This window comes from Lissotriton helveticus, chromosome 2_1, assembly GCF_964261635.1.
Source record: "Lissotriton helveticus chromosome 2_1, aLisHel1.1, whole genome shotgun sequence".
Lineage (NCBI taxonomy): Eukaryota > Metazoa > Chordata > Amphibia > Caudata > Salamandridae > Lissotriton > Lissotriton helveticus.
The window spans coordinates 2126074984-2126095328 of record NC_136059.1 but is presented as its reverse complement, the minus strand read 5'-3'; the positions used below and the strand labels follow the sequence as shown (position 1 = coordinate 2126095328).

The window sequence follows — 20345 nt, the reverse complement described above, 5'->3', positions numbered from 1 at the left end:
GCATTTGGTGATGCAGTGTGTGCAACGAAATTCATTTTATTTATTTTTATGTTTACTTACTTTTTAAAGTCCGTAATCCATACATTACTACCCCCCACCATGCCCCTCCCCCTCCCCACATCACCGCCCGGCCGGTCCTCCGACTACTGGCCGTGGCTGTCCCTACTTGAACATAGGTGCAAACCCTTGCCAACTAGACACCCCCATTTCTAACAATTAAAATTCAAACTCTTGAGCAACATGGAATTTATGCTGGCTCAGTTTGCCCCTACTTATGTTAAAGTGTGGAGGCACAACACATGGATAGTAACACCAGGTCAAGCTGATGCACAACAGATGAGGATATCATCTACCCACATTTTAGTCAGAGTTTTGTGTACAACACGGAACTTGACTGGTAAATATTAAATTAATAAATACTTAAAATGACATTGTAGTTGATGACCCTGCTGTGAGCTGAACAAGCATTAAACGTAGTGAATTTTAAAACTCTCCATAATTCACTACAATGAACTTAGTGATGTCACACTGTTAAGGAATTCCTTAAATAAACAACAGCTGTTGTAATTCCTCTTTACACTCTAGTTATTATCCAAACATTGCATTACACTCATCGTGTTGAGATTATAAAGATGAAACAAACAAGAAAAAGAAGGAAGAAAAGCTTAAATAAATCTCAGCTAGTGGGGATTACTCACAATGTATTCCAGTCCATCGTTTTTGACACACTGTGCTACTCTAAACAAAGACCCTGCTACATCAGGTACAGTCCAGCTCGTAAACCAGCACAGGCCCCCACTTAATGGAACAACACAAACAACCCCCAATTGACATTGACTTGTCAGTGAGGTGCACTTTGAGTCCAGTGAACACCTGACCAACATCAGAGCATACCCATTACACTTAGTGTCTAAAAAACAAATTGGAGGAAGAAATGCTTGAATTAATCTCAGCCACTGGCGATCATTTGTAAAGATGAAAGCATGATACTGAGTTGACGCACTTGGATTTATACTTGTGAACTTAAGTGTGTACCTAATTCTGAAATCTATCAATTACATATCAAGGAGCAGAAGGAGAATGTGATTTCAGGTCTTAAATTAAGTGCTTATGCTCTCAATTAACTGTGGATCTAATTTGCAGATGTCACGCTGGAAACAAAACCTGTCCAAAGAATCATATCTGGAGTAATCAGGTTTGCAAATGTATAATGCAGGATAGCTTTGGATTTCCTTCTCACACTGGAGGCCCGGGTAAGCACACCTTTAAAGAAATGCAGTTCTTAAAATCTTGCTTGCATTTTCATATTAAAATCTCCACTATGTGAATTAATTGTAAATACATAATTTAGTGCCAGGTGAATTCTCTGTTAATATGTCTGCTTATGTACACATTTTGTATGGTGAAGGATTGTGTCACAATTTTTTAATTATAAGGTAACATTTTACGTTTTAAACTGTGATGATAGCTCGTCATTCAAATGTTTTTTAAAACATGTTATCATTGGTAGTTGTGTATGATGTGATGGATACAAAATCACACACACACACACACAGATACACACTAGTCACCCAAGCACAAAAAGCACACAGAGCAATGTACAGAACATAGGAGGCTGACCTATGCACACATAGGCAGATGCATGTACACACATGGACATATGCAGGCATACATGTTTAGTCATATACACACAGATGCATAGACACACGAACACCCATAGATTGAGGAACACCCAAGCCAACATAGATACACATATAAGTAGACAGAAACACTAAGCATGAACACACAAACAAGCAAATTCATGCATGCACACATATACATGTACACACACGCGACATAAGGCATGCAAACAAAGAGAGAAACATACCAGCACACACAAAACAGACAATCACTGCGAGAAATTGGGTTTTTGTTGACTAGGGTGTAAGCCCTTGTCAAACAACAGCCACAATCCCTTGCAGGGTTAACCACAAAAAGTCACTAAATTAACCTGTGCTTAAACCTGGGTAAAAATCAGTCAGGCTTAACTTAGAGGCAATGTGTAAAGTTTTTATGCAGCACACAAACAGTATTAAAGTGAAAACACAAATGTTTAAATGTTAATAAATTATTTGTCACCAAAATGAAAACAACCCAATCAGTAGAACTGGGGTTATGAATTTTTAAAGTTTTTAATGGAAAAATCTAACAACGAAAAGATCAAAGCACCCACTGTGGAAATCTAGTCGCTCAAGAGTGGGTCAAAGTCAAAAGTAATGGCCAACCGCGATAGAGCGTGGTTCGGATACAAGAAGTGATTTGTGCCTTGTCAGGGATTACCTTCGAACTTAGAACAATTGATAAAGAAAAATGGCTGAAAAGGTAAAGTTCAGCAGGGCAAGGCTGCAGTGGTGCCCGAGAGGGGACCCTCATTGTCGGAATGCTGTGGGTCAAAACAGTGATGAAGATTTCTATGTTCATACTCAGTCACTAAAATGGAAGTTGAAAACCTCCAGATGGAAGAAGCAGAAGGCTGTAGTTGAACACAGTTTGACAAGGTCTGATGAGGGCAGCTGAAATGTATTTGCTGCTGTGAAACTTATGTGACAGGAGAAGCCACAACATGAATCCAGACTGCGATGCACCATGGGCCGATGGGCGAGTAGGTTAGTCCTGGTCTCCTCCTAGTTCTCAGAGCACTTTATGGCCAAATCTTGTCTAAGTCCTCCGTTTTGGAACTTGGCCATCTGGGAACATTTAACACTACAAACGAGGGTCCAGGACTTATGGGACATCTCTTGAGGGTTCAAAACTCACTTAAGCTAGTTCCAGGTGTGGGTCCAAGATGGTTAGAGCCTTTTATGTCCCTGTGGCTCTAAACAGGAGCCCAGCAAACTAGCCATTGTAGTCACTTCTGGTAGCTCTGAGTGTAGATGAAGATGCAGGGTTCAACATCAGGGATTCTAAGCAAGCTCCAGGCAGCAAAGCATCCCTTTAGCTACAGCAGCAGTCTTGCAGAGTGCAGAGTAGGTCACAACAGCAGGTCATTCTCTGAGAGTCCTTCTGCAGGTCCAGTAGTGAACTGAAAAGTGGGTCGGAAGGTCTTATTTTTATACCTTTGTGTCCTCTTCCGGAAAGTGGAAGGAGCTTCCTGAAAGGTTATTTGAAGTTAATGGCATTTGATGACTCCCCTTCCCTGACTCCAAGCTATCTGCAGTGACAATGCCGGGTCATTAAGCCCTTTGTGAAAAGGCAGACTATTCAGGTGTAAGTGGGGTTGTGTTCAGTTCCGACCCCCATCCTGCCAGCAGATGGCACATTCCAACACACCTAATCCCTCTATTGTGTGACTGTCTGGGAGGAATCAGCAAAGTCTAACTGTCAGTTACACCCAGTCACGTGACCCAGGACAGGCTACTGGCACAAAAGGGCTAACGGCAGGAAAATGGCCATCTTCTAAACGTGGCATGTTCAAAATTGTAATGGCAAATCTGACTTTACCATTAAAGAGGGGATATCATTACATTTTCATAGGTACCAAACATGATATATCTATCTGCTCCCAATTAGGAATTACAGCTTATTAAATGTAACAAGGAACCCTGAATGCTATCCTATGGAAGGGTCAGACCTCACAGTAGTGAAAGACGAATTCAGAAGTTTTCACTACCAGGCTATGTGAAACTTAAAAGTACATGCCCAACCTTTTGATTACACGGCACCCTACCCTACGGACTACCTAGGGCAACCTTAGGTGTGGCATACATGTAAAAAAGGGGAGTTTAAGGCTTGCTAAGGGTGCTTAAATGCCAAGTCGACATTGCATTAGGGCTGCAATGGCAGGCCTGGGACTTGTTTTGGAGGGCTACTTAAGTGGATGACGCAATAAGTGCTACAGGCCGACTGGCCCATGTGTATGGTATACCACTCTGCAAGGGACTTATTAGTAAATACATATACCACTAAGGTATATACCCATCAACCCTGTTTACAGGAGTGTGCAAAAGCACTTTAACACTGGTTAACAGTGGTAAAGTGCACAGAGTCCTAAGGCCAACAAAAACAAAATCTAGAAAAAATTGTCGGTAAGTAGGCAAAAAGTTTGGGGAAATACTCCTCTAAGGCTGACAGATCTAACTATCACACACACATAGATGTATGCCTTCACAAGTCATACACACAAAGAGACAGGTACAAACATCAGTGGATAGGGACCTAGGATAAACAAACAAAACAAAAGCAGACACACATGTAGATAAACAGTGGCGTAAATGGTGGTGAGTAGGCAGTGGCAGTGTCTACAGCCACTGTGCTCGGCGCTGAGGCAGCTTTTTAATGCGCTTTTAAAACATTGGTAAAATTGCAATTTGCACATGCCTTGACGGGATAGCGATTTAGGCTTCCCAGTTTTAAGTTTTAATTTCTGTGCCACGTTTGTTTGCTGGCTTACCTGCTGTAACCGACACCTGGGCTGATCTCTCCCTTCCTTCCCGCCCCGTTCCAACGCGGTGACTATCACCGATTGTGCGGAGGGCGAGGAAGGTCGAGACTGCTACTTCCGGTGAGCGGGGGACCGGTCAGCGGTCTAGTGCTCCTGAGGCACTCGCTGTGGGGCATAAAAGGCACTGAAGGAGCCGGCTCGCGTGGTGGTGAGTAGGCGGTGGCAGTGTCTACAGCCACTGTGCTCGGCGCTGAGACAGCTTTTTAATGCGCTTTTAAAACATTGGTAACATTGCAATTTGCACATGCCTTGACGGGATAGCGATTTAGGCTTCCCAGTTTTAAGTTTTAATTTCTGTGCCACGTTTGTTTGCTGGCTTACCTGCTGTAACCGACACCTGGGCTGATCTCTCCCCTCCTTCCCGCCCCGTTCCAACGCGGTGACTAGCACCGATTGTGCGGAGGGCGAGGAAGGTCGAGACTGCTACTTCCGGTGAGCGGGGGACCGGTCAGCGGTCTAGTGCTCCTGAGGCACTCGCTGTGGGGCATAAAAGGCACTGAAGGAGCCGGCTCGCGTGGTGGTGAGTAGGCAGTGGCAATGTCTACAGCCACTGTGCTCGGCGCTGAGGCAGCTTTTTAATGCGCTTTTAAAACATTGGTAAAATTGCAATTTGCACATGCCTTGACGGGATAGCGATTTAGGCTTCCAAGTTTTAAGTTTTAATTTCTGTGCCACTTTAGTTTGCTGGCTTACCTGCTGTAACAGACACCTGGGCTGATCTCTCCCCTCCTTCCCGCCCCATTCCGACGCGGTGACTAGCACCGATTGTGCGGAGGGCGAGGAAGGTCGAGACTGCTACTTCCGGTGAGCGGGGGGACCGGTCAGCGGTCTAGTGCTCCTGAGGCACTCGCTGTGGGGCATAAAAGGCGGATGCACTTTCGGCAGCGCAGCGGACGAGCGCAGCGGGCGCGACGAAGGCGGGCCGAAGTCGCGCTCAAGTCAAGCCCGTCTGCGCCCGTCCGTGGCCTAACACGGCCAAGGGCCATGCCCCCTGCCCTACCAACAGGACACATTTATTGGAGCAGAGCGGACCTGCTATCTCTCCGCAAAATGTGTGCCAGTAACTTGTGTCTGCATGGCATGAGTGCGGAAAAGAATGCTGAGTGTAGCTACTGCCAGTTTAAGTTTGACTTGTCTATACATACTATTAGAGAACACCACAAGCTGATCTGTGGCTTGTTGAATGTCCGGTCGCTACGTAAGCACCGACTAGATATTTTTGATCTCCTTAGAGAACAACAATGGGACCTGGTCTTTCTCACGGAGACATGGCTGGACTGCGACTCCTCCCCAGAGGTCCTGGAAGCCATCCCGGAGGGCTATACCCTTGTACGGCTAGATAGACCCAAAGGCAGAGGTGGAGGAATAGCCATCGTTATGAAAAGGAGGGCTTATGCTGCCTTCTGGAGCAGACTGAGATTACAGATAGTGAGGCGGGCGTGTTCTCCATTCAAGTCAACGGGGGATGCACTGTTAAGGGCCTTCTGATATATAGGCCACCGGGTTCATCAACCAGATTTACAGAAAGTCTGGTTGAAAGTGTTACAGAGGCAGCCTTACGCACAGATAAGTTTTTGGTGCTGGGTGACCTCAAACTACACTTGGATGATCCTAATGATAAGGGGGCAGGGGACCTTCGCAAGGAGCTGAGGGCTCTTCAGCTCGAGCTGGTAGGTGAATCCCCTACCCATCAACGGGGCCACTTGCTGGACCCTATTTTTGCCAAGTGGGGGCAAGTGGAAGCTCTATCTCCCGTACCTATCCCCTGGTCGGATCACCATTTGGTGCCCTTCTCGATCTCTATTCCGGGAGCCAAAGTATCAGAAAAGGTGGCACTTCATCGCCCTGGACGGAGATGGGCCAACTTTTCTCCTGCCAGGTTTAATGAAGCTCTCATGGTGGGGGATGAATTGGGGGGAAAGGATGTGGAAACTGTCAACAATAGTCTGGATCAACGCATTTTAGACGCCCTGGACCTAGTAGCCCCGCTCGCCCAGATTAAAACAGGGGGACGCGCATTGAAAACTGAACCTTGGTTTAATGAAGAGGTTCGCATGGCCAAATCTAAGTGCAAGCGGGCAGAAAGGCGCTGGAGAATAGAATTCGCCACACAAGCCAGATTGGATTATGTTTCCAGTAGGCGAAACTATCATGGACTAATCAAAAAGGCTAAAAAGATGTATTATGGCACCAGGATTGGGGAAGCAGATAACTCCGCGAAGGAACTGTTTTTAATATACAAATCCCTTTCAGTGGGAAAGCCTGCAGCAGTCCCAGAGGAATTCTGCACGGTTGACCATTGCAACCGAGTAGCGGAGTTCTTTGCCAATAAAGTCGCTACTATATACTCAACCTTCCCCAGCAGGGCTGCCATGGACCCCGAGGTGGTTGAGGTATTTAAGGCAAGAGGTGAACGACGGGTGCTAGCGACACTCGTAACCCCACCCACTGAAAAACTCATTCAGATCTGTGGGTCAATTAAATCAGGCTCCCCCCGAGATCCCACTACTCCCAGACGCCTGATGGGCAGTCTGTATGTCTTAGAGCCTCATATCCGCCATCTTATGGATCTCTCGTTCGAGACTCACACTGTCCCGGATGCCTGGAAATGAGCGGTGGTTCTTCCCCTTCAAAAGAAGCCCAATATTAGCTATGATAGGTTAGACAATCTTCGCCCTATCTCCCTCCTGCCATACATGGCAAAGATTGCTGAAAAAATTGTAAACCTCCAGCTGATGGGCTTTGTAGAGGAAGCTTCTCTACTCCATGACTCCCAATTTGGCTTCCGTCCCCGACATTCGACGGAGTCAGCATTGCTCATGGCAGTAGAGGCTCTACGGCAGGGAGTGGATGAGGGCCAAACTATGGCCCTGATCCTCTTGGACCTAAGCGCAGCATTCGACACTGTAGCTCATTCCACCTTGCTACAGTGTCTGAATGACGGAGGGGTGTCAGGAGCTGCGTTTGGATGGATCCGGTCCTTCCTGACAGGCAGGTGCTTCCAAGTTCGTCAGGGAGAGTGTTACTCTAGGGAGATTGGGTTGGGCCAGGGCGTGCCGCAGGGCTCGTCCCTGAGTCCCACCCTGTTCAATCTCTATGTCTCCCCGTTGGCGTCCATTGTTGAAGGCTACGGACTACGTCTTGTGTCCTATGCCGATGACACTCAGCTGGTGGTATTCCTCTCACGCGCACCTGGTCTAGGGGCAGACAAGTTCAGAGCCTGCATGCAAGAACTGGCAGCCTGGATGTCCGCCAACTGCCTAAAACTTAATGGCAGCAAGACCGAGGTGCTCGTGGTGGGGGGAGGTCCACCTGTATGGTCGTCGGCATGGTGGCCATCCTGCCTAGGAGAGGTACCTGTTCCCTGCCACGAAGCAAGGAACCTGGGGGTGTGGCTAGATACTGATCTCGCCTTTGACTCCCAGGTCAGCCGAGTAGTGGGGACATGCTTCGGCATTTTTAAAACTTTGAAGAAGATCTTGGATTTCCTACCCATTACTGCTCGCCGGACGCTGGTGCATGCGTTAGTTACATCACGCCTGGATTACAGCAATTTGCTGTATCTGGGGGCAATGGAAAAGGTTGTAAACCGCCTCCAGGTGTTGCAAAATGCTGCCGCTTGCCTTGTCTTGAGGCTTCCTAGAAGATCTTCCTCCAGGGCAGCGCTCCAGGAGTTGCACTGGCTTCCGGTTCGAAGCAGGGTGGAATTCAAGGCTCTTGCCACATGCCACCGTATTCTGAGAGGAAAAGCCCCCGCCCCGTTACAAAGTCTGGTTACCTGGTATGAGCCCACCAGGAGCTTGCGCTCGTCCTGCACAGGACTTCTGAAAATCCCCAAAATAAAGAAAACACGTATGGGGGGCAGATCATTCAGATACCTGGCCGCTAAGCGGTGGAATGACCTGCCGATAGAACTACGCATGGAGTTTTCGGAATCCTTGTTTAGGCGGAAACTTAAGACCCATCTCTTCAGACGCTAACTACTGTTTAGGCTGTTATACTGTTACCCTACTTACCATAGCGCGGGGACACGCCTCTGGGCGTAAACCAGGCGCTTTACAAAACTCCCTAATAAATAATAATAATAAATACACATTTACCATAGGCACACACACATGCACTCAATTTATTGGTATTTATAAAGCGCATCAATCATCCCGAGGGACATCACGGCGCTAGGACAGATTTTAGTTCAGTGCACGCTGAGCATTGATAGGATCAGTATCTGGGGAACAAAGTGTTTTTAAATTTTTTTCTAGACAGCAATTAGTCGTCTTTCAAGCTAAGATCAAGGGGTAGGTTGTTCCAAAGAACTGCAGCTAATTTGGAAAAGGACCGGTCGCCCATCCTAACCTTGGATGTGCGCTTGACTTTGTCGAGGGCTTGGTGACACGATCTCAAGTTGCGCGAGGGGACATGAAAATGGAGCTTGTCTTGCAAGATTTGTGGTCCTTTTTTGAGTAAAGATGTATGCCCAAAACAAAGGAGCTTACATTTTTTTTTATAAAATATTCGTTTTGCGGCAGCATTCTGGACCACCTGAAGTCTAGAGAAAAGTCTAGAGAAAAGATATTCAGCCATGCCAACACAAAGGGCGTTGTCGTAGTCCAGTCTGCTTAGGAGCAGAGCTTGCGTTACCGTTTGTCTGCAATTTAGTGGGATCCAAGGAAACAGTTGTTTCAGTGTAGAAAAAGCTTTTCCACACAAAGTGCCCACTTGGTCCTGCTTAGATAGGGTGTCATCAAAGATTATGCCCCGATTTGTTGCATCGCGCTTGGGTTCCGGTGCAGTGCCTAGTACCTGGGGCCACCAGCTATTGTCCCAAATAGCCTGGGTGCTCCCAAAGAGCAGAATTTCAGACTTGCCACGTTTAATTTTAGACAGTGCTGGGACATCCAGCGTGCGAGTTCAGTGAGACAGTTCATTAAGTTGTTCTTGTTCTCGGTATTGGTCAGTCTGTTTATCAGGGGGGGATCACTAATTGAGTATCATCGGCGTAGGAGCAGATATCAAAGCCTCATTTTCTACAAATTTCCGCCCAAGATAATACTTATACATTGAAAAGGGTCGGGTTTAAGGTGGCTCCTTGCGGGACTCGATGCTCAATGCTCTTTGAGGTGGAAGTACAGGATCCCATTTGAATTATTTGTGTTCGATCCTTCAGAAATGAAGTGAACCATGTCAAGGCTTTAGAACAGATCCCTACCTTATAAAAACATAGGGATAATTGATGGGGTGAAAAGTATGAGCATTGATGAATGGCAGACATAATATTAGGTTGTACGTTCTGAAGAAATTAAAAGCAGAAAGGGTCTGTGTCTAAAGTTGTAAAGGGTCAATGATGACTGTATTAGTGGCCCATTTAGCTGATGGAAACCATTGAGGGCCCATGGTGAATCTTTAAGATCAGTGGGGCTGGCAGAGCAGATAGTGATCAATTAACTGCATTGTACCTCTTTAATCACGGGACAGGAAATCTATAGGACCCAACCTGTTCTGCTACCTACAGAAGATGCTGAGATGCATCAATGGTTAGCAGCGGAATCTCTTCCAAACAGTGATTCTTTGAGCTATCTATCAATGGTTTGAGCCTGTAATTTGTGGGTGCACCCATTGAGCAGTTAACGACTTCCAAGTTGGAGTAGTAACTGATTTTCAAAGGGTAAGTGGTTCTTTTGTATCCTTTCCCCTCTGAGATTCAACTTTAAAAAAAAAACAGGTTTCCATGCAGAATGACAACCTAAAAAAACAGACAAGAATGGTGGCCTGCTGTCCCTTGCAGGCCATCATGCCTGTCACTGAAGTCAATCACAGGCGGTCGCAAACTAAGACCTACCAATGACAATTAATTAGCTGTGTTGTTCTGCAATTCCTTCTTTTATGGATCGACTGATTGATACCTAGGTTGTTCCACAAAAAAAAATACTGGATAAAAAATTTGGTGCACAATTTATGACTTCTTTTTGTGACGAGGATGTAAGTAGACCATTACTCCTGGTCTTGTTGTCCTCGTCCCATTCATTAAAAAAAAATTAGATAATAGTATCTCATGACAGAAAAAAGAACAAAGGAATGCTGGCCCTACCTCCCCCTCTCCTCCCTGGGAGTACAAAAGAGTACCTATCCCAGCATTCCTCCTGAATTGACCAAGCCACAGATGATGGCCAGCAAGACCGGGAGGGCGGGAAGTAATGAAAGGGACGAGGACAATAGGACTAGGAGTAATAGGGCATTACCTCCAGGTCCCTCCTGTCCTTGTCCTATTCATTAAATAATGAGAATACCCAAGCAACCACCGGCATTCAACAACAACAAACCACATGGACTAAACAGACAGCAAACCAAGTGATTTATTGAAAGGCACAGGTTAGGATTCAGGAGCACATAGCCCGCAAAACCCCCAAACCAAAATTAGCATCACCTCCCAACAAATTCTGGATCTGATAAGGCCTCACAAAAGTGCTAGAGGAAGCCCAAGTAGCAGCCCAGCAGATATCGGACAGGGACACCCTATGAATCTCTGCCCAGGAAGCCGCCACCCCACGGTTAGAACACCCTTATACACCCTCCGGAGGAGGGGCTCCCGAAAGAGAGTAAGCCAGCATAATGGCCTGCTTCAGTCAGCTATCAATGGAAGAAAACCTTTCCCCCATGAGAGGCCACCCCAAAGGAGACAAACAGAGAATCAGACTTCCAAAAAGAAGTAGTACGATTAGGATAGAAGATCATCCGCAGATCCCTGAGCAGTGGTAAAAGCTGACAACACCAACACTGACAAAAAACCTTGGGGACAAAGGCTGAATCCAAACGGAGGACCACCCCATCAACTGAAAAAAGACAAAAACCGCTCCCAAACTATCGGAGCCCCAACTCCCCAAAGCGCTGAACCGAAGTAATGGCCACCAGGAAGACCACCTTCAATGCAGAAACTTGACATCCACCACAGATAAAGGCTCAAATGGAGAAGCCACAAGAGCCCGCTGGAAATTCCCCATATGACCCCCATAAGATATCAAACTTGAAGGCCTACGCGATTGCTGCAGAACCAGGGCTAAATGTTCAGGGAAACCCTAATGTCGCCACCCCTGTCTCTCAACTTCCACATCGACAGCCTCGGGTGAGACAACTTCAGAGACAACCACAGAGGGGACGGAAAGCAATGGAGAAACAGGGACCCTGCACAGACAACAACCTCAGAGTGTGGAACCAAGACCAGTGAGGCCAGAACAGAACCACCACCACTACCACCCAGGGCTCCCGACAAAGGCGAGCTGAAAAACCAGGGGATCAGAGCCAGAGGAGGAAAGGCATACAGGAGGCAGGAAAGCCAAGGAATGGACAGAGCATCCACTCCCCAAGCCCCTTTCGGCCAAACCCAGGAGCAGAACAGGGGTAGCTAGGCATTGTGCTGGGAAGCAAAGAGGTTGAGATAAGAAAGACAAAGTATCCTGCACACAAGTCGAAACGCCACTGGAGTCAGATACTGCCTGGTAGGCAGGGAAAAACCTGCTGAGGGCATCTGCCACACCATTGTACACCCCCTAAATGAGAAGATCCAAGAGAGACAACAGATGCCCCCGCGCCCAACAAAACAAAGAAGTCATGACAGCATTCAAAAACTTGGACCTGAATCCCCTTGATGGTTCAAGTGAGCCACCAACACCATGTTGTCCAAACGGACCACCACATTGGGACCCAACTACCGGTTGCGGAACCCCATCACAGCTCGGGACACTGCAGTTAACTACCTCCAATTCGAGGAATGCTGCCTTTCCAGAAGGGACCAACGACTCTGAAGAGACCCGGAATCCAAAGATGACCCCCACCCGAAGGCACTGGCATCCATCGTTAGAACCGCCGGAGAAGAGGGCTGCAATGTCAGGCCCTGAGAAAGATGCTTCGACAACGTCCACCAGCGCAGAGCAGGGAGGAGGCACGGAGACCTCGAAACGCGAAGAACCAGATTGCGGGACAAAGGATTCCAATGAGCCAACAGTTACAACCATAGAGGCCTGAGAATAAAACAAGCCCATGCCTCTGTAAATACAGTCGCCACCATGAGAGCCAGAAGCTGTAACCACACACAGACTGGAAAGGAGCCCCCCCGCCAAGAATCTCCAAGTTAGGGAACACAAGGTTACTGCCTGAGAAACAGGTAGGAACACCCTGATCAGATTGGTGCGAAAGCAAGCCCTGATGAAAACCCAGTCCTGCGAGGGTTCCAACTGACAGTTGGGAAGATTCCAAAGAAAACCATGATCTCGCAACGCTGAACAAACCACTTCCTGATTGTTAGAAATGGGGTTTCTGGTTGGCTAGGGCATATGCCTCAGCCAGGCAGAACCCACCACTCTAGTCAGTGCAAGGGAGGTACTTGCTGAAGATAACCCCTGCTCACCCCCTTGGCAGCAGTCAGGCTTATCTCAGAGACAATGTGTAAAGCATTTGCCCAACACACTCACACAGCAGCGACACACTAGGCACACCACTAAAGAAACTCCATACAAGGTTATATAAAAATAGCCTTTGTATTCTCCATAGAAACACATTAGAACTTAATCACATATTTTACACTTTGCCACCAGGCACTCACCATGACTTCACAGAGATTACACCAATCACTTTGGCCAATCATGCCACTGTCATAAACATTACAGTTAGGGACCAGTAGCTACTGATATGATTCCCCATTTAGCACAAAGCATTAGGCGTAGCCATCATCAGTAGTGCACCATAGGAAAACATTTGAGGAGTGCACACATTATAAACGCATTCAAAATTAGGCATACACCTATAGCTGGTACTTAGCATAGCACATCCTCAGTAGTGCACCCCAGTAAACACCGGTGGTTTTTCGTGCCACAGAATACGGAGCGAAGTCTCCGCAACTTTCTGCTTGGGCCCGATTGCACTCCTCTGTACCTGCCGCACTTTTACAGAGTGAGCCCACGTCTTGGGTTCTGACAGCAAATTCAGCCCCTATCAGGCACTGCTGTCAGATAGGTACAGCACTCACCATGCGCTGATTTAAATCCCTCCGGGCAGGCCACCAAGCCCTGGGGGATCATTGGGGCCCCAAGTAGGAAGCAGGCCCAGGCCAACACATTCGGCAAAGTCCAGATGGTGGTTCCCTGGTAGTCTAGAAGTCATCTAGGGCAACATACAGGACCAGCAGCATCTGGTCCCAAGTCCAAGCAAGCTCACCTCACTTGGGGTCACAGCCCTAGCAATTATGGTGCAAATGTCTTAGATCTCCCATGGCTCAGGGCTCTGAACCCAGTCCAAACCAGTTCTGCAAAGGGACAACATCCTCCATTGTCAGTGTCAGCCTTGGCCCAAGACACACTACAGGGGGCGGAGCCATCATTGTGGAAGGCAGGCACAGTCCTATACAGGTGCTACTCATCACAACACTCTAAATGCAGATCAGGCTTATTCAGCATAGCGCTGACTCATCCAGACTCTCTGAAGCCATTGCACATCCCCAGCCCCTATGACTTCAAAGTCAGACAGTCAATGCACATCCTAGCAGAGGACCAAAGACACATAGCACACAGAAATGCCTACTTCTAAAAGTGCCATTTCTAAAATATTAATATTAAATCTGCTACCACCAATACCCAGCATTTATTATGACATTTCCAAACATACCAAACGTGATCACGCAGCCCCACTCATGTCAGGAATTACCACTGAAGCACATATCAGGGAATCCCCAATGAGTCCCCATGATAGGGCAGCCCACAGCAGTGAGAAACCAAATAGGCTGCTTGTCACTACCAGGACATATCACACTGTTAAGGCACATGTCCTACCTTCTATCTACACCACACCCTGCTATTGGGCTAGCTAGGGCCTACCTTACAGGTGACTGATATGTAGTAAAAGGGGCGTCACAGACGTGGCAACAACTTTATGTGCCATGTCACAGCAGCAACAGAGGCCTGAGACAGGTTTAAAAGGCTATTTTTGTGGGTGGCGCAAGCAGCGCTGTAAGCCCATCAGTAGCATTTCATTTACTGGCCCTGGGTATATGAGATACCACTGTACAAGGGACTGCTAGCTAGATTAAATATGCCAAACAGGTGTAGACCATTCTTACCAAGAGAGCACATGAACTTTAGCACTGAACAGCAGTGATAAAGTGCCCAGAGTCATAAAACCCCCAACAAAAGGTCAGAAAAAATACAGGAGAAAGTCAAAAAGTTCTGGGATGACCCTCCAAAAGGGCAAAATACAACACTGATCCACCAACACCTGCTCCTGAGAGGGAGCATGGATCAACCAATTAAGGGTAAATGAGGATCCCCAAAGATGTAAGCAAGCCACTGGCGGTGCCACCACCTTGGTGAACACCCACGGAGCAGACCTCAGGCCAAAGGGCAGGACCTCAAACTGGAAATGACGCTCCCGAAGGCAAAACCTCAAGTACTGACGAAAGCTCAGGCGAACTGGAACATGGTAGTAAGCATCCTGGAGATCGAGGTTGCACAAGAAGTGGCCCAGGAGCACCAACAGAATCACCCGTTTCAGAGTTTCCATGCAGAAGGGTAGATAGAGCACAAACTTGTTAAGGACCTTCAAATCGAGGACCAAACAGAACCCCCGTCACCTTGGGTACAAGAAATATCAGAGAGTAAAACCCCTTCCACACCTCCAGAGGAGGAACTTCCTGAATCTCCCCCTTCTTCAAGAGGGACTCAACCCCCAGAGATAACTCAGACCGCCTGACCAGACAGGGTGGCCAGGGAGTCGGACGAATCCCTGAATTCTAAGGAGGTTAAAAAAACTCGATGCGGTACCCCTGACAAGCAATGTCCAGAACCCACACATCGGAACAGGACTGCAGCCAAGCAGGGAGAAAGAACTGCAGCCGTCCTCCTACCAAACATTCTAGAGCCCCTGCCATATAGTCAGCAATGAGGTTTAGGTGGGGGGATTTCGCTTTTTGATCCCAACCCCTACCTGAAGAAACCTCTCATGACCCCTGGAAAACTGCAGATGAAAAGGAGGGTGAAAGAAAGACTTAGGTTTGGAAGAAGGAGTTACAGCAGAGGGCTACTTAAAGGACGAAGAGTGCTATTTCTCTTTAAAGAGTTTATGCAATTTGCCCTCCAACTCCTCCCCAAACATCATGGTCCCCTGAAAAGCGTAAGGTACAAGCATTCTGAGCTGAATCAGTCTTCCAGTCCTTCAACACCATATTCTGTTGGTCCGCTACCGCTGCTCCTCTGGAAAGGGCTGACGCCCTCACCACGTCAAAAGACACTTCAGAGAGGAACTCCACCTGCTGCTCCATGTGCTCCAAAAACTCGGATGTACGTTGTTACAACGCAGGTTGTAACAACGCATACCTTTACCACGCGGCCGCTACAACGCAAGTCTTTATCACGACTTGCGTTGGAGGGCGCGGATTTAGGATTTTTATAATTTTATATTCCAACACCAGTCCCCGTAACAGTAGGGAAGGTGTTGGAATATACATTTATAAAATTCCTTATCCCACAGCGCCCTCCAGCGCAAGTCATGGTAACGACTTGCATTGTAACGGCCGCGTGGTAAAGGTACCGCGTGGTAAAAACTTTGTGGTAAAGGTTGTTTACCCAAAAACTCTGAACAGTCAGGTGTATAATCCATGGACAGATACATAGCCCTGATATTAGAGATCAGAGACTGACCAACGTAAGTACCATAAATGCCAACCCTCAGAGCCAGATGAGACCCAGAGTACACCATCTGAAGGGAAGCATCCACCTTTTTGTCAACAGGATCTTTAATAACTTCAACCTCAGCCAAGGAAGTCCAACCCACAAGCCACGCCACAAAGGAATAAATTGAGATAGAGTCAGCCAATTCCTAAGACATATCCTGAAGCAGGTAAAGCTTAGCCATGAACCTGGTAAGCATGATACGATCAGGATCCTTCCACTCGTGCTTCAGCACTTCACGGATGTAGGGTTGGACAGGTACATCAACCATGACTGAACTTTGAAACTGCCTCAGCAACGAGCCACCAGAGGTGCTTAGTGCTTCATCATCCGGAAAACCCATGTTGGATTTGACAAGCTTAAGCAAATCAGGCAAAAGATCACTGTCAATGTATTTACCTTTATGCTCCACACCCCCCATCCAATCCTCCTCAGAACCAGAGGAAGAAAAAGAGGAATGTACAGGAAGAGAGCCCTTAGAACACCCCTTCATCTCATGCAGAGTTTCTTTAATCAACCACTTGATCCAAGAATCCTTCCCCTCCCTGCTTTTCCTGGAATGCTTCCCATGACAGAGAACCAGACGTCACCAGGCACCCCTTCACACAAGGAACTCTGGGAGGATCTTCCACAGATGCATCAACCATTCTCAACCCTGTGAACAGCATCTTCAGGCAGGGAAAGAAACAGGCCAACCACAAAGGGCAGGAATCCAAGATCACCACAGCAACGAAAAGTCAGCCAACAGCACCCAGTTCCACGGCAGCCTCTCAATAAGGAACTAATGAGGCCCGACTTTGTTGGACTTCTGACAACAGATTCTTGATCAGAGTAAAACAGGGAGGAACGGCCGCTGGCTGGTCGCAAAGGCTTAAAGAATGGCCAGGGCACATACCCGACAGCAGGTGGGGGCACATAACCAGCCAGGCCACCAGATCTGAAAGGAAAATGGCAGTAGAGGGCAAAATGCAAGAAAGAAACAACCTCTAAGAGACACTCACCCCAGCCGGCTCCTAAGTACTGCCACACTGGAGACCGACAATACAGTGTCTGACTTCCACCTACTCCCGGACTTCAGGCCAAGCGATTTAGAAGTGAAGCCGCACTCTGGAACCATCACGATGCGGTGGAGCGCCGCCGTGCCTCCTGACATGCCCTGCAACCTGGGAGACTCAGACCAAACCTCCCTTGTGCACTACGACAGCGCAAGCAGAAAGAAACCCTCAACTCCTCCTAAGCCCAGCAGGGAAGGATACGAAGTGGTACAACGATGCCACTGCCCGGGAGTGGAAAAAAACTCGTGAGTATAGACTTAGGAGCCCCCAGCTCCCCTCCTCATCCTATTCTGTTGGAAGACAGAAAAAAAGATCAGAAGGAATGCTGGGATAGGTCGTGAGTCCTGTGCTCTCCATGCCACTGGAATCAAGCTATCCTGGCTAAAGAGGGGTGAAACCCCGAAACCGGGCCTAGGATGCTTGTTTCCAGTCCAGGGAGGACCTGGCTTGGCAGTTCGGGCTGGACTGTTTCTATTGGGCGTAGGGTAAAGACTGATTTGCATATGTTTGGGTCCAAACTGGAATGGCATGGTGAGCACAAACAAGATGGATTTGTGCCCAGATCTCTGTACTGGGGTGAATGTATGACACAAATGTGCATACTGTCCATCAATAGTTCTTTTTACATTTCTTAATCCTACTGAGGATGATAACAGCAGATACTGGCCCCATTAGAATTTTGAGATCTATGGATGTATTCTTTTTCTCACTCCTAATGTAACTATGTATCATCAATATCCCTTATTTCCTTTCCCTCACCTATGAAGGTTTTTATTGACCATGTGTACGAAGTTTTGTTGTTTACTCGCTATCCTTAAATAAACTTATTTTTGAAACTTAAAAAAAAAAGAATTATGAGATCTGCAGAAACACCACAGACCTCTAACATTTCACCTATAGACTTTGATGGCTAAAATGAGCTGAAATCTCCGGGTCAAAGTCTGGTCTAAAATAAGGAATTACTAGAGGGATCGGACCCAAAATTACTGATTCTATCAGTAATTATTTATTTCTTAGTAGATCTTCGGTGTCCAACTTACAATGGTACAGATATTTCCCACCGTGGAGCAACCATTCTCCTGGTATTGGGAACTTCAGAGTAGGCAATTCACAATGAGGGCCAAGGTGTAATGCATCCTGTAACACTTAAAACTCATGTTATGGCAAATCTAAAACCAACCTTTATGGTCTTTATCCACACTCTCCGTACAGCCACGTTGCTTCACATTTCGAATTTTAAATGTGAATGTCTTGGCACCATTGCTTCTCCTGCTGTGCTGCTATGTTTCCTGTCTGTAACATCACCAATCACCTATCTTTTTGAAAAGAATGTAAAACCTTTACCCATTAGGCTTCTTCCTTTCAGCCGACCAAAGTCTAACACTAGATCACTTTTGGACCACAGTGTCCTTAAGAAGTGTAAAAAACCAATCAATTCAGTTGGCCCTCTAATGAAACCAAGGGTGTCGAACGTAGGTCATGAAGGACTGCAAACGCCCCACACTCACTGGCTATCCATGTAAGCTAATTTGAAATATAACTAAATAAATGAAACACTTTTACATATAGCAAGGTTCCCACCCTTTGGACCTACTTTGGACATTCTTGAACTGAGATCTGCACAGGCAAGGAACAGATATGTGATGCTATATTAGAAGAGAAAGCTTGGACTCTCAGCGAAACATGTTTGTAATTGTAGAGTTAAATAGGAGAGATTCCCCACAGAAGTTTGAGCAACATTGTCCCTTGATTGTTGCCTCATGAGACCCCAATGGCTTCTGGATTCACACAAACAGAGCAATACAATAGCATTAACACTGTGTGCTGGCAATTTAAAGCTGCTACTAGCTTGGAAGCAGTGCCAGTGCCTTGAACTGAGCCCATTTCTGACCGTGCTGGATACAATGTACTTTACAAGCCAAAAGTGTGGCATACTCTGTGTAAAAAATGTGTGTTATGGTATGTTACGGAGTTTTATTTAGCGCATAGTTGCCCCAGCAAAATATTCGAGTAAGACAAATATGCCAATTGAAACAGTGCAGCGTGTCGTCATAAAATAGGTAGATGACGCATTATGCTAGGGGTGGCTGTAGTGCTCTACAGTGGATGTCGAACTGCCTAAAATATTGAACTCTTTGTATCCCTTTAGATGATGCTGAAGGATTTCATGACATCTGTGGACCAAACAAGGAGCTGGATGAGGAGACGTGTCAATGTGTTTGTAAAGGGGGGTTGTGGCCCTCCAGCTGTGGTCCTCACAAAGAACTGGACAGAACTTCCTGCCAATGTATGTGTAAAAACAAGCTTCTCCCCAGCTCCTGTGGGCCCAACAAGGAATATGATGAAGACAAGTGCCAGTGCGTTTGTAAAAGGACGTGTCCAAAGATTCTGCCCTTAAATCCAGTGAAATGCACCTGTGAATGTACAGAATCTCCAAACAAATGCTTCTTAAAAGGCAAAAGATTTCATCACCAGACATGCAGGTGAGCTAAGACACAAAGGGGCTTTAGTAACTGAATCTGTGTAATATGGGACATATGGAAAGGTGTCTTCGATAAACTGCCCTGCTGTGATGTGTTCTGTTGATATGCTGGTTGCATAGGAACACCAAACATTTATTTTAACCTATGTTCAATAGGTGCATGTCGTGACAATTCCTCGGCCCGTATTACTCAATTAAATGACTAATTCAGAGTGTGACGAATCTGCAACATCCGCCAAAAACAGTAGCCCGCAGATGCCATACACACTCTAAATAGGGTGGATGGGACATCTGCCGCTTTTTAGGGGGTGTCCTCCATCCGCCAAACGCTAAATCTGGCCCTGAGTTGAGCAGTGTGATACAAATTTAAATAAATTAATTCATACATACATTTTAAACCATTTGTGTTGCTTACTAACTAGGAAAGACACAAGCTAATCTCTTCATTTTCCTCATGTCAAAGGAGCCAATATGGGTTCCTTCATTCTAGTCCTTTACAACTGAGGGGATAGTTTACCACCCCATTGTGCTGCCAGTGCATCACTTGTACCCACCGGTGGCTTAATAGGCTTGCCCATATTTACAAGGCCACGTAAAGTCGCCCTGCGTGACTTTGCATG

General features: G+C 46.8%; 1 protein-coding gene across 5 annotated transcripts in view; it reads left to right on the top strand.

Moving 5' to 3' along the window:
* The window catches only part of VEGFC (vascular endothelial growth factor C), a 551666-nt gene that overhangs the window by 504436 nt on the left and 26885 nt on the right, over window positions 1-20345 (top strand). For all 5 annotated transcript variants that reach the window (XM_078677689.1, XM_078677686.1, XM_078677688.1 and 2 more), the window contains exons 5-6: window positions 1144-1253; window positions 19393-19726. In XM_078677689.1, coding sequence (XP_078533815.1) covers window positions 1144-1253; window positions 19393-19726 — 444 coding nt within the window. The remainder of the gene's footprint in view (window positions 1-1143; window positions 1254-19392; window positions 19727-20345) is intronic.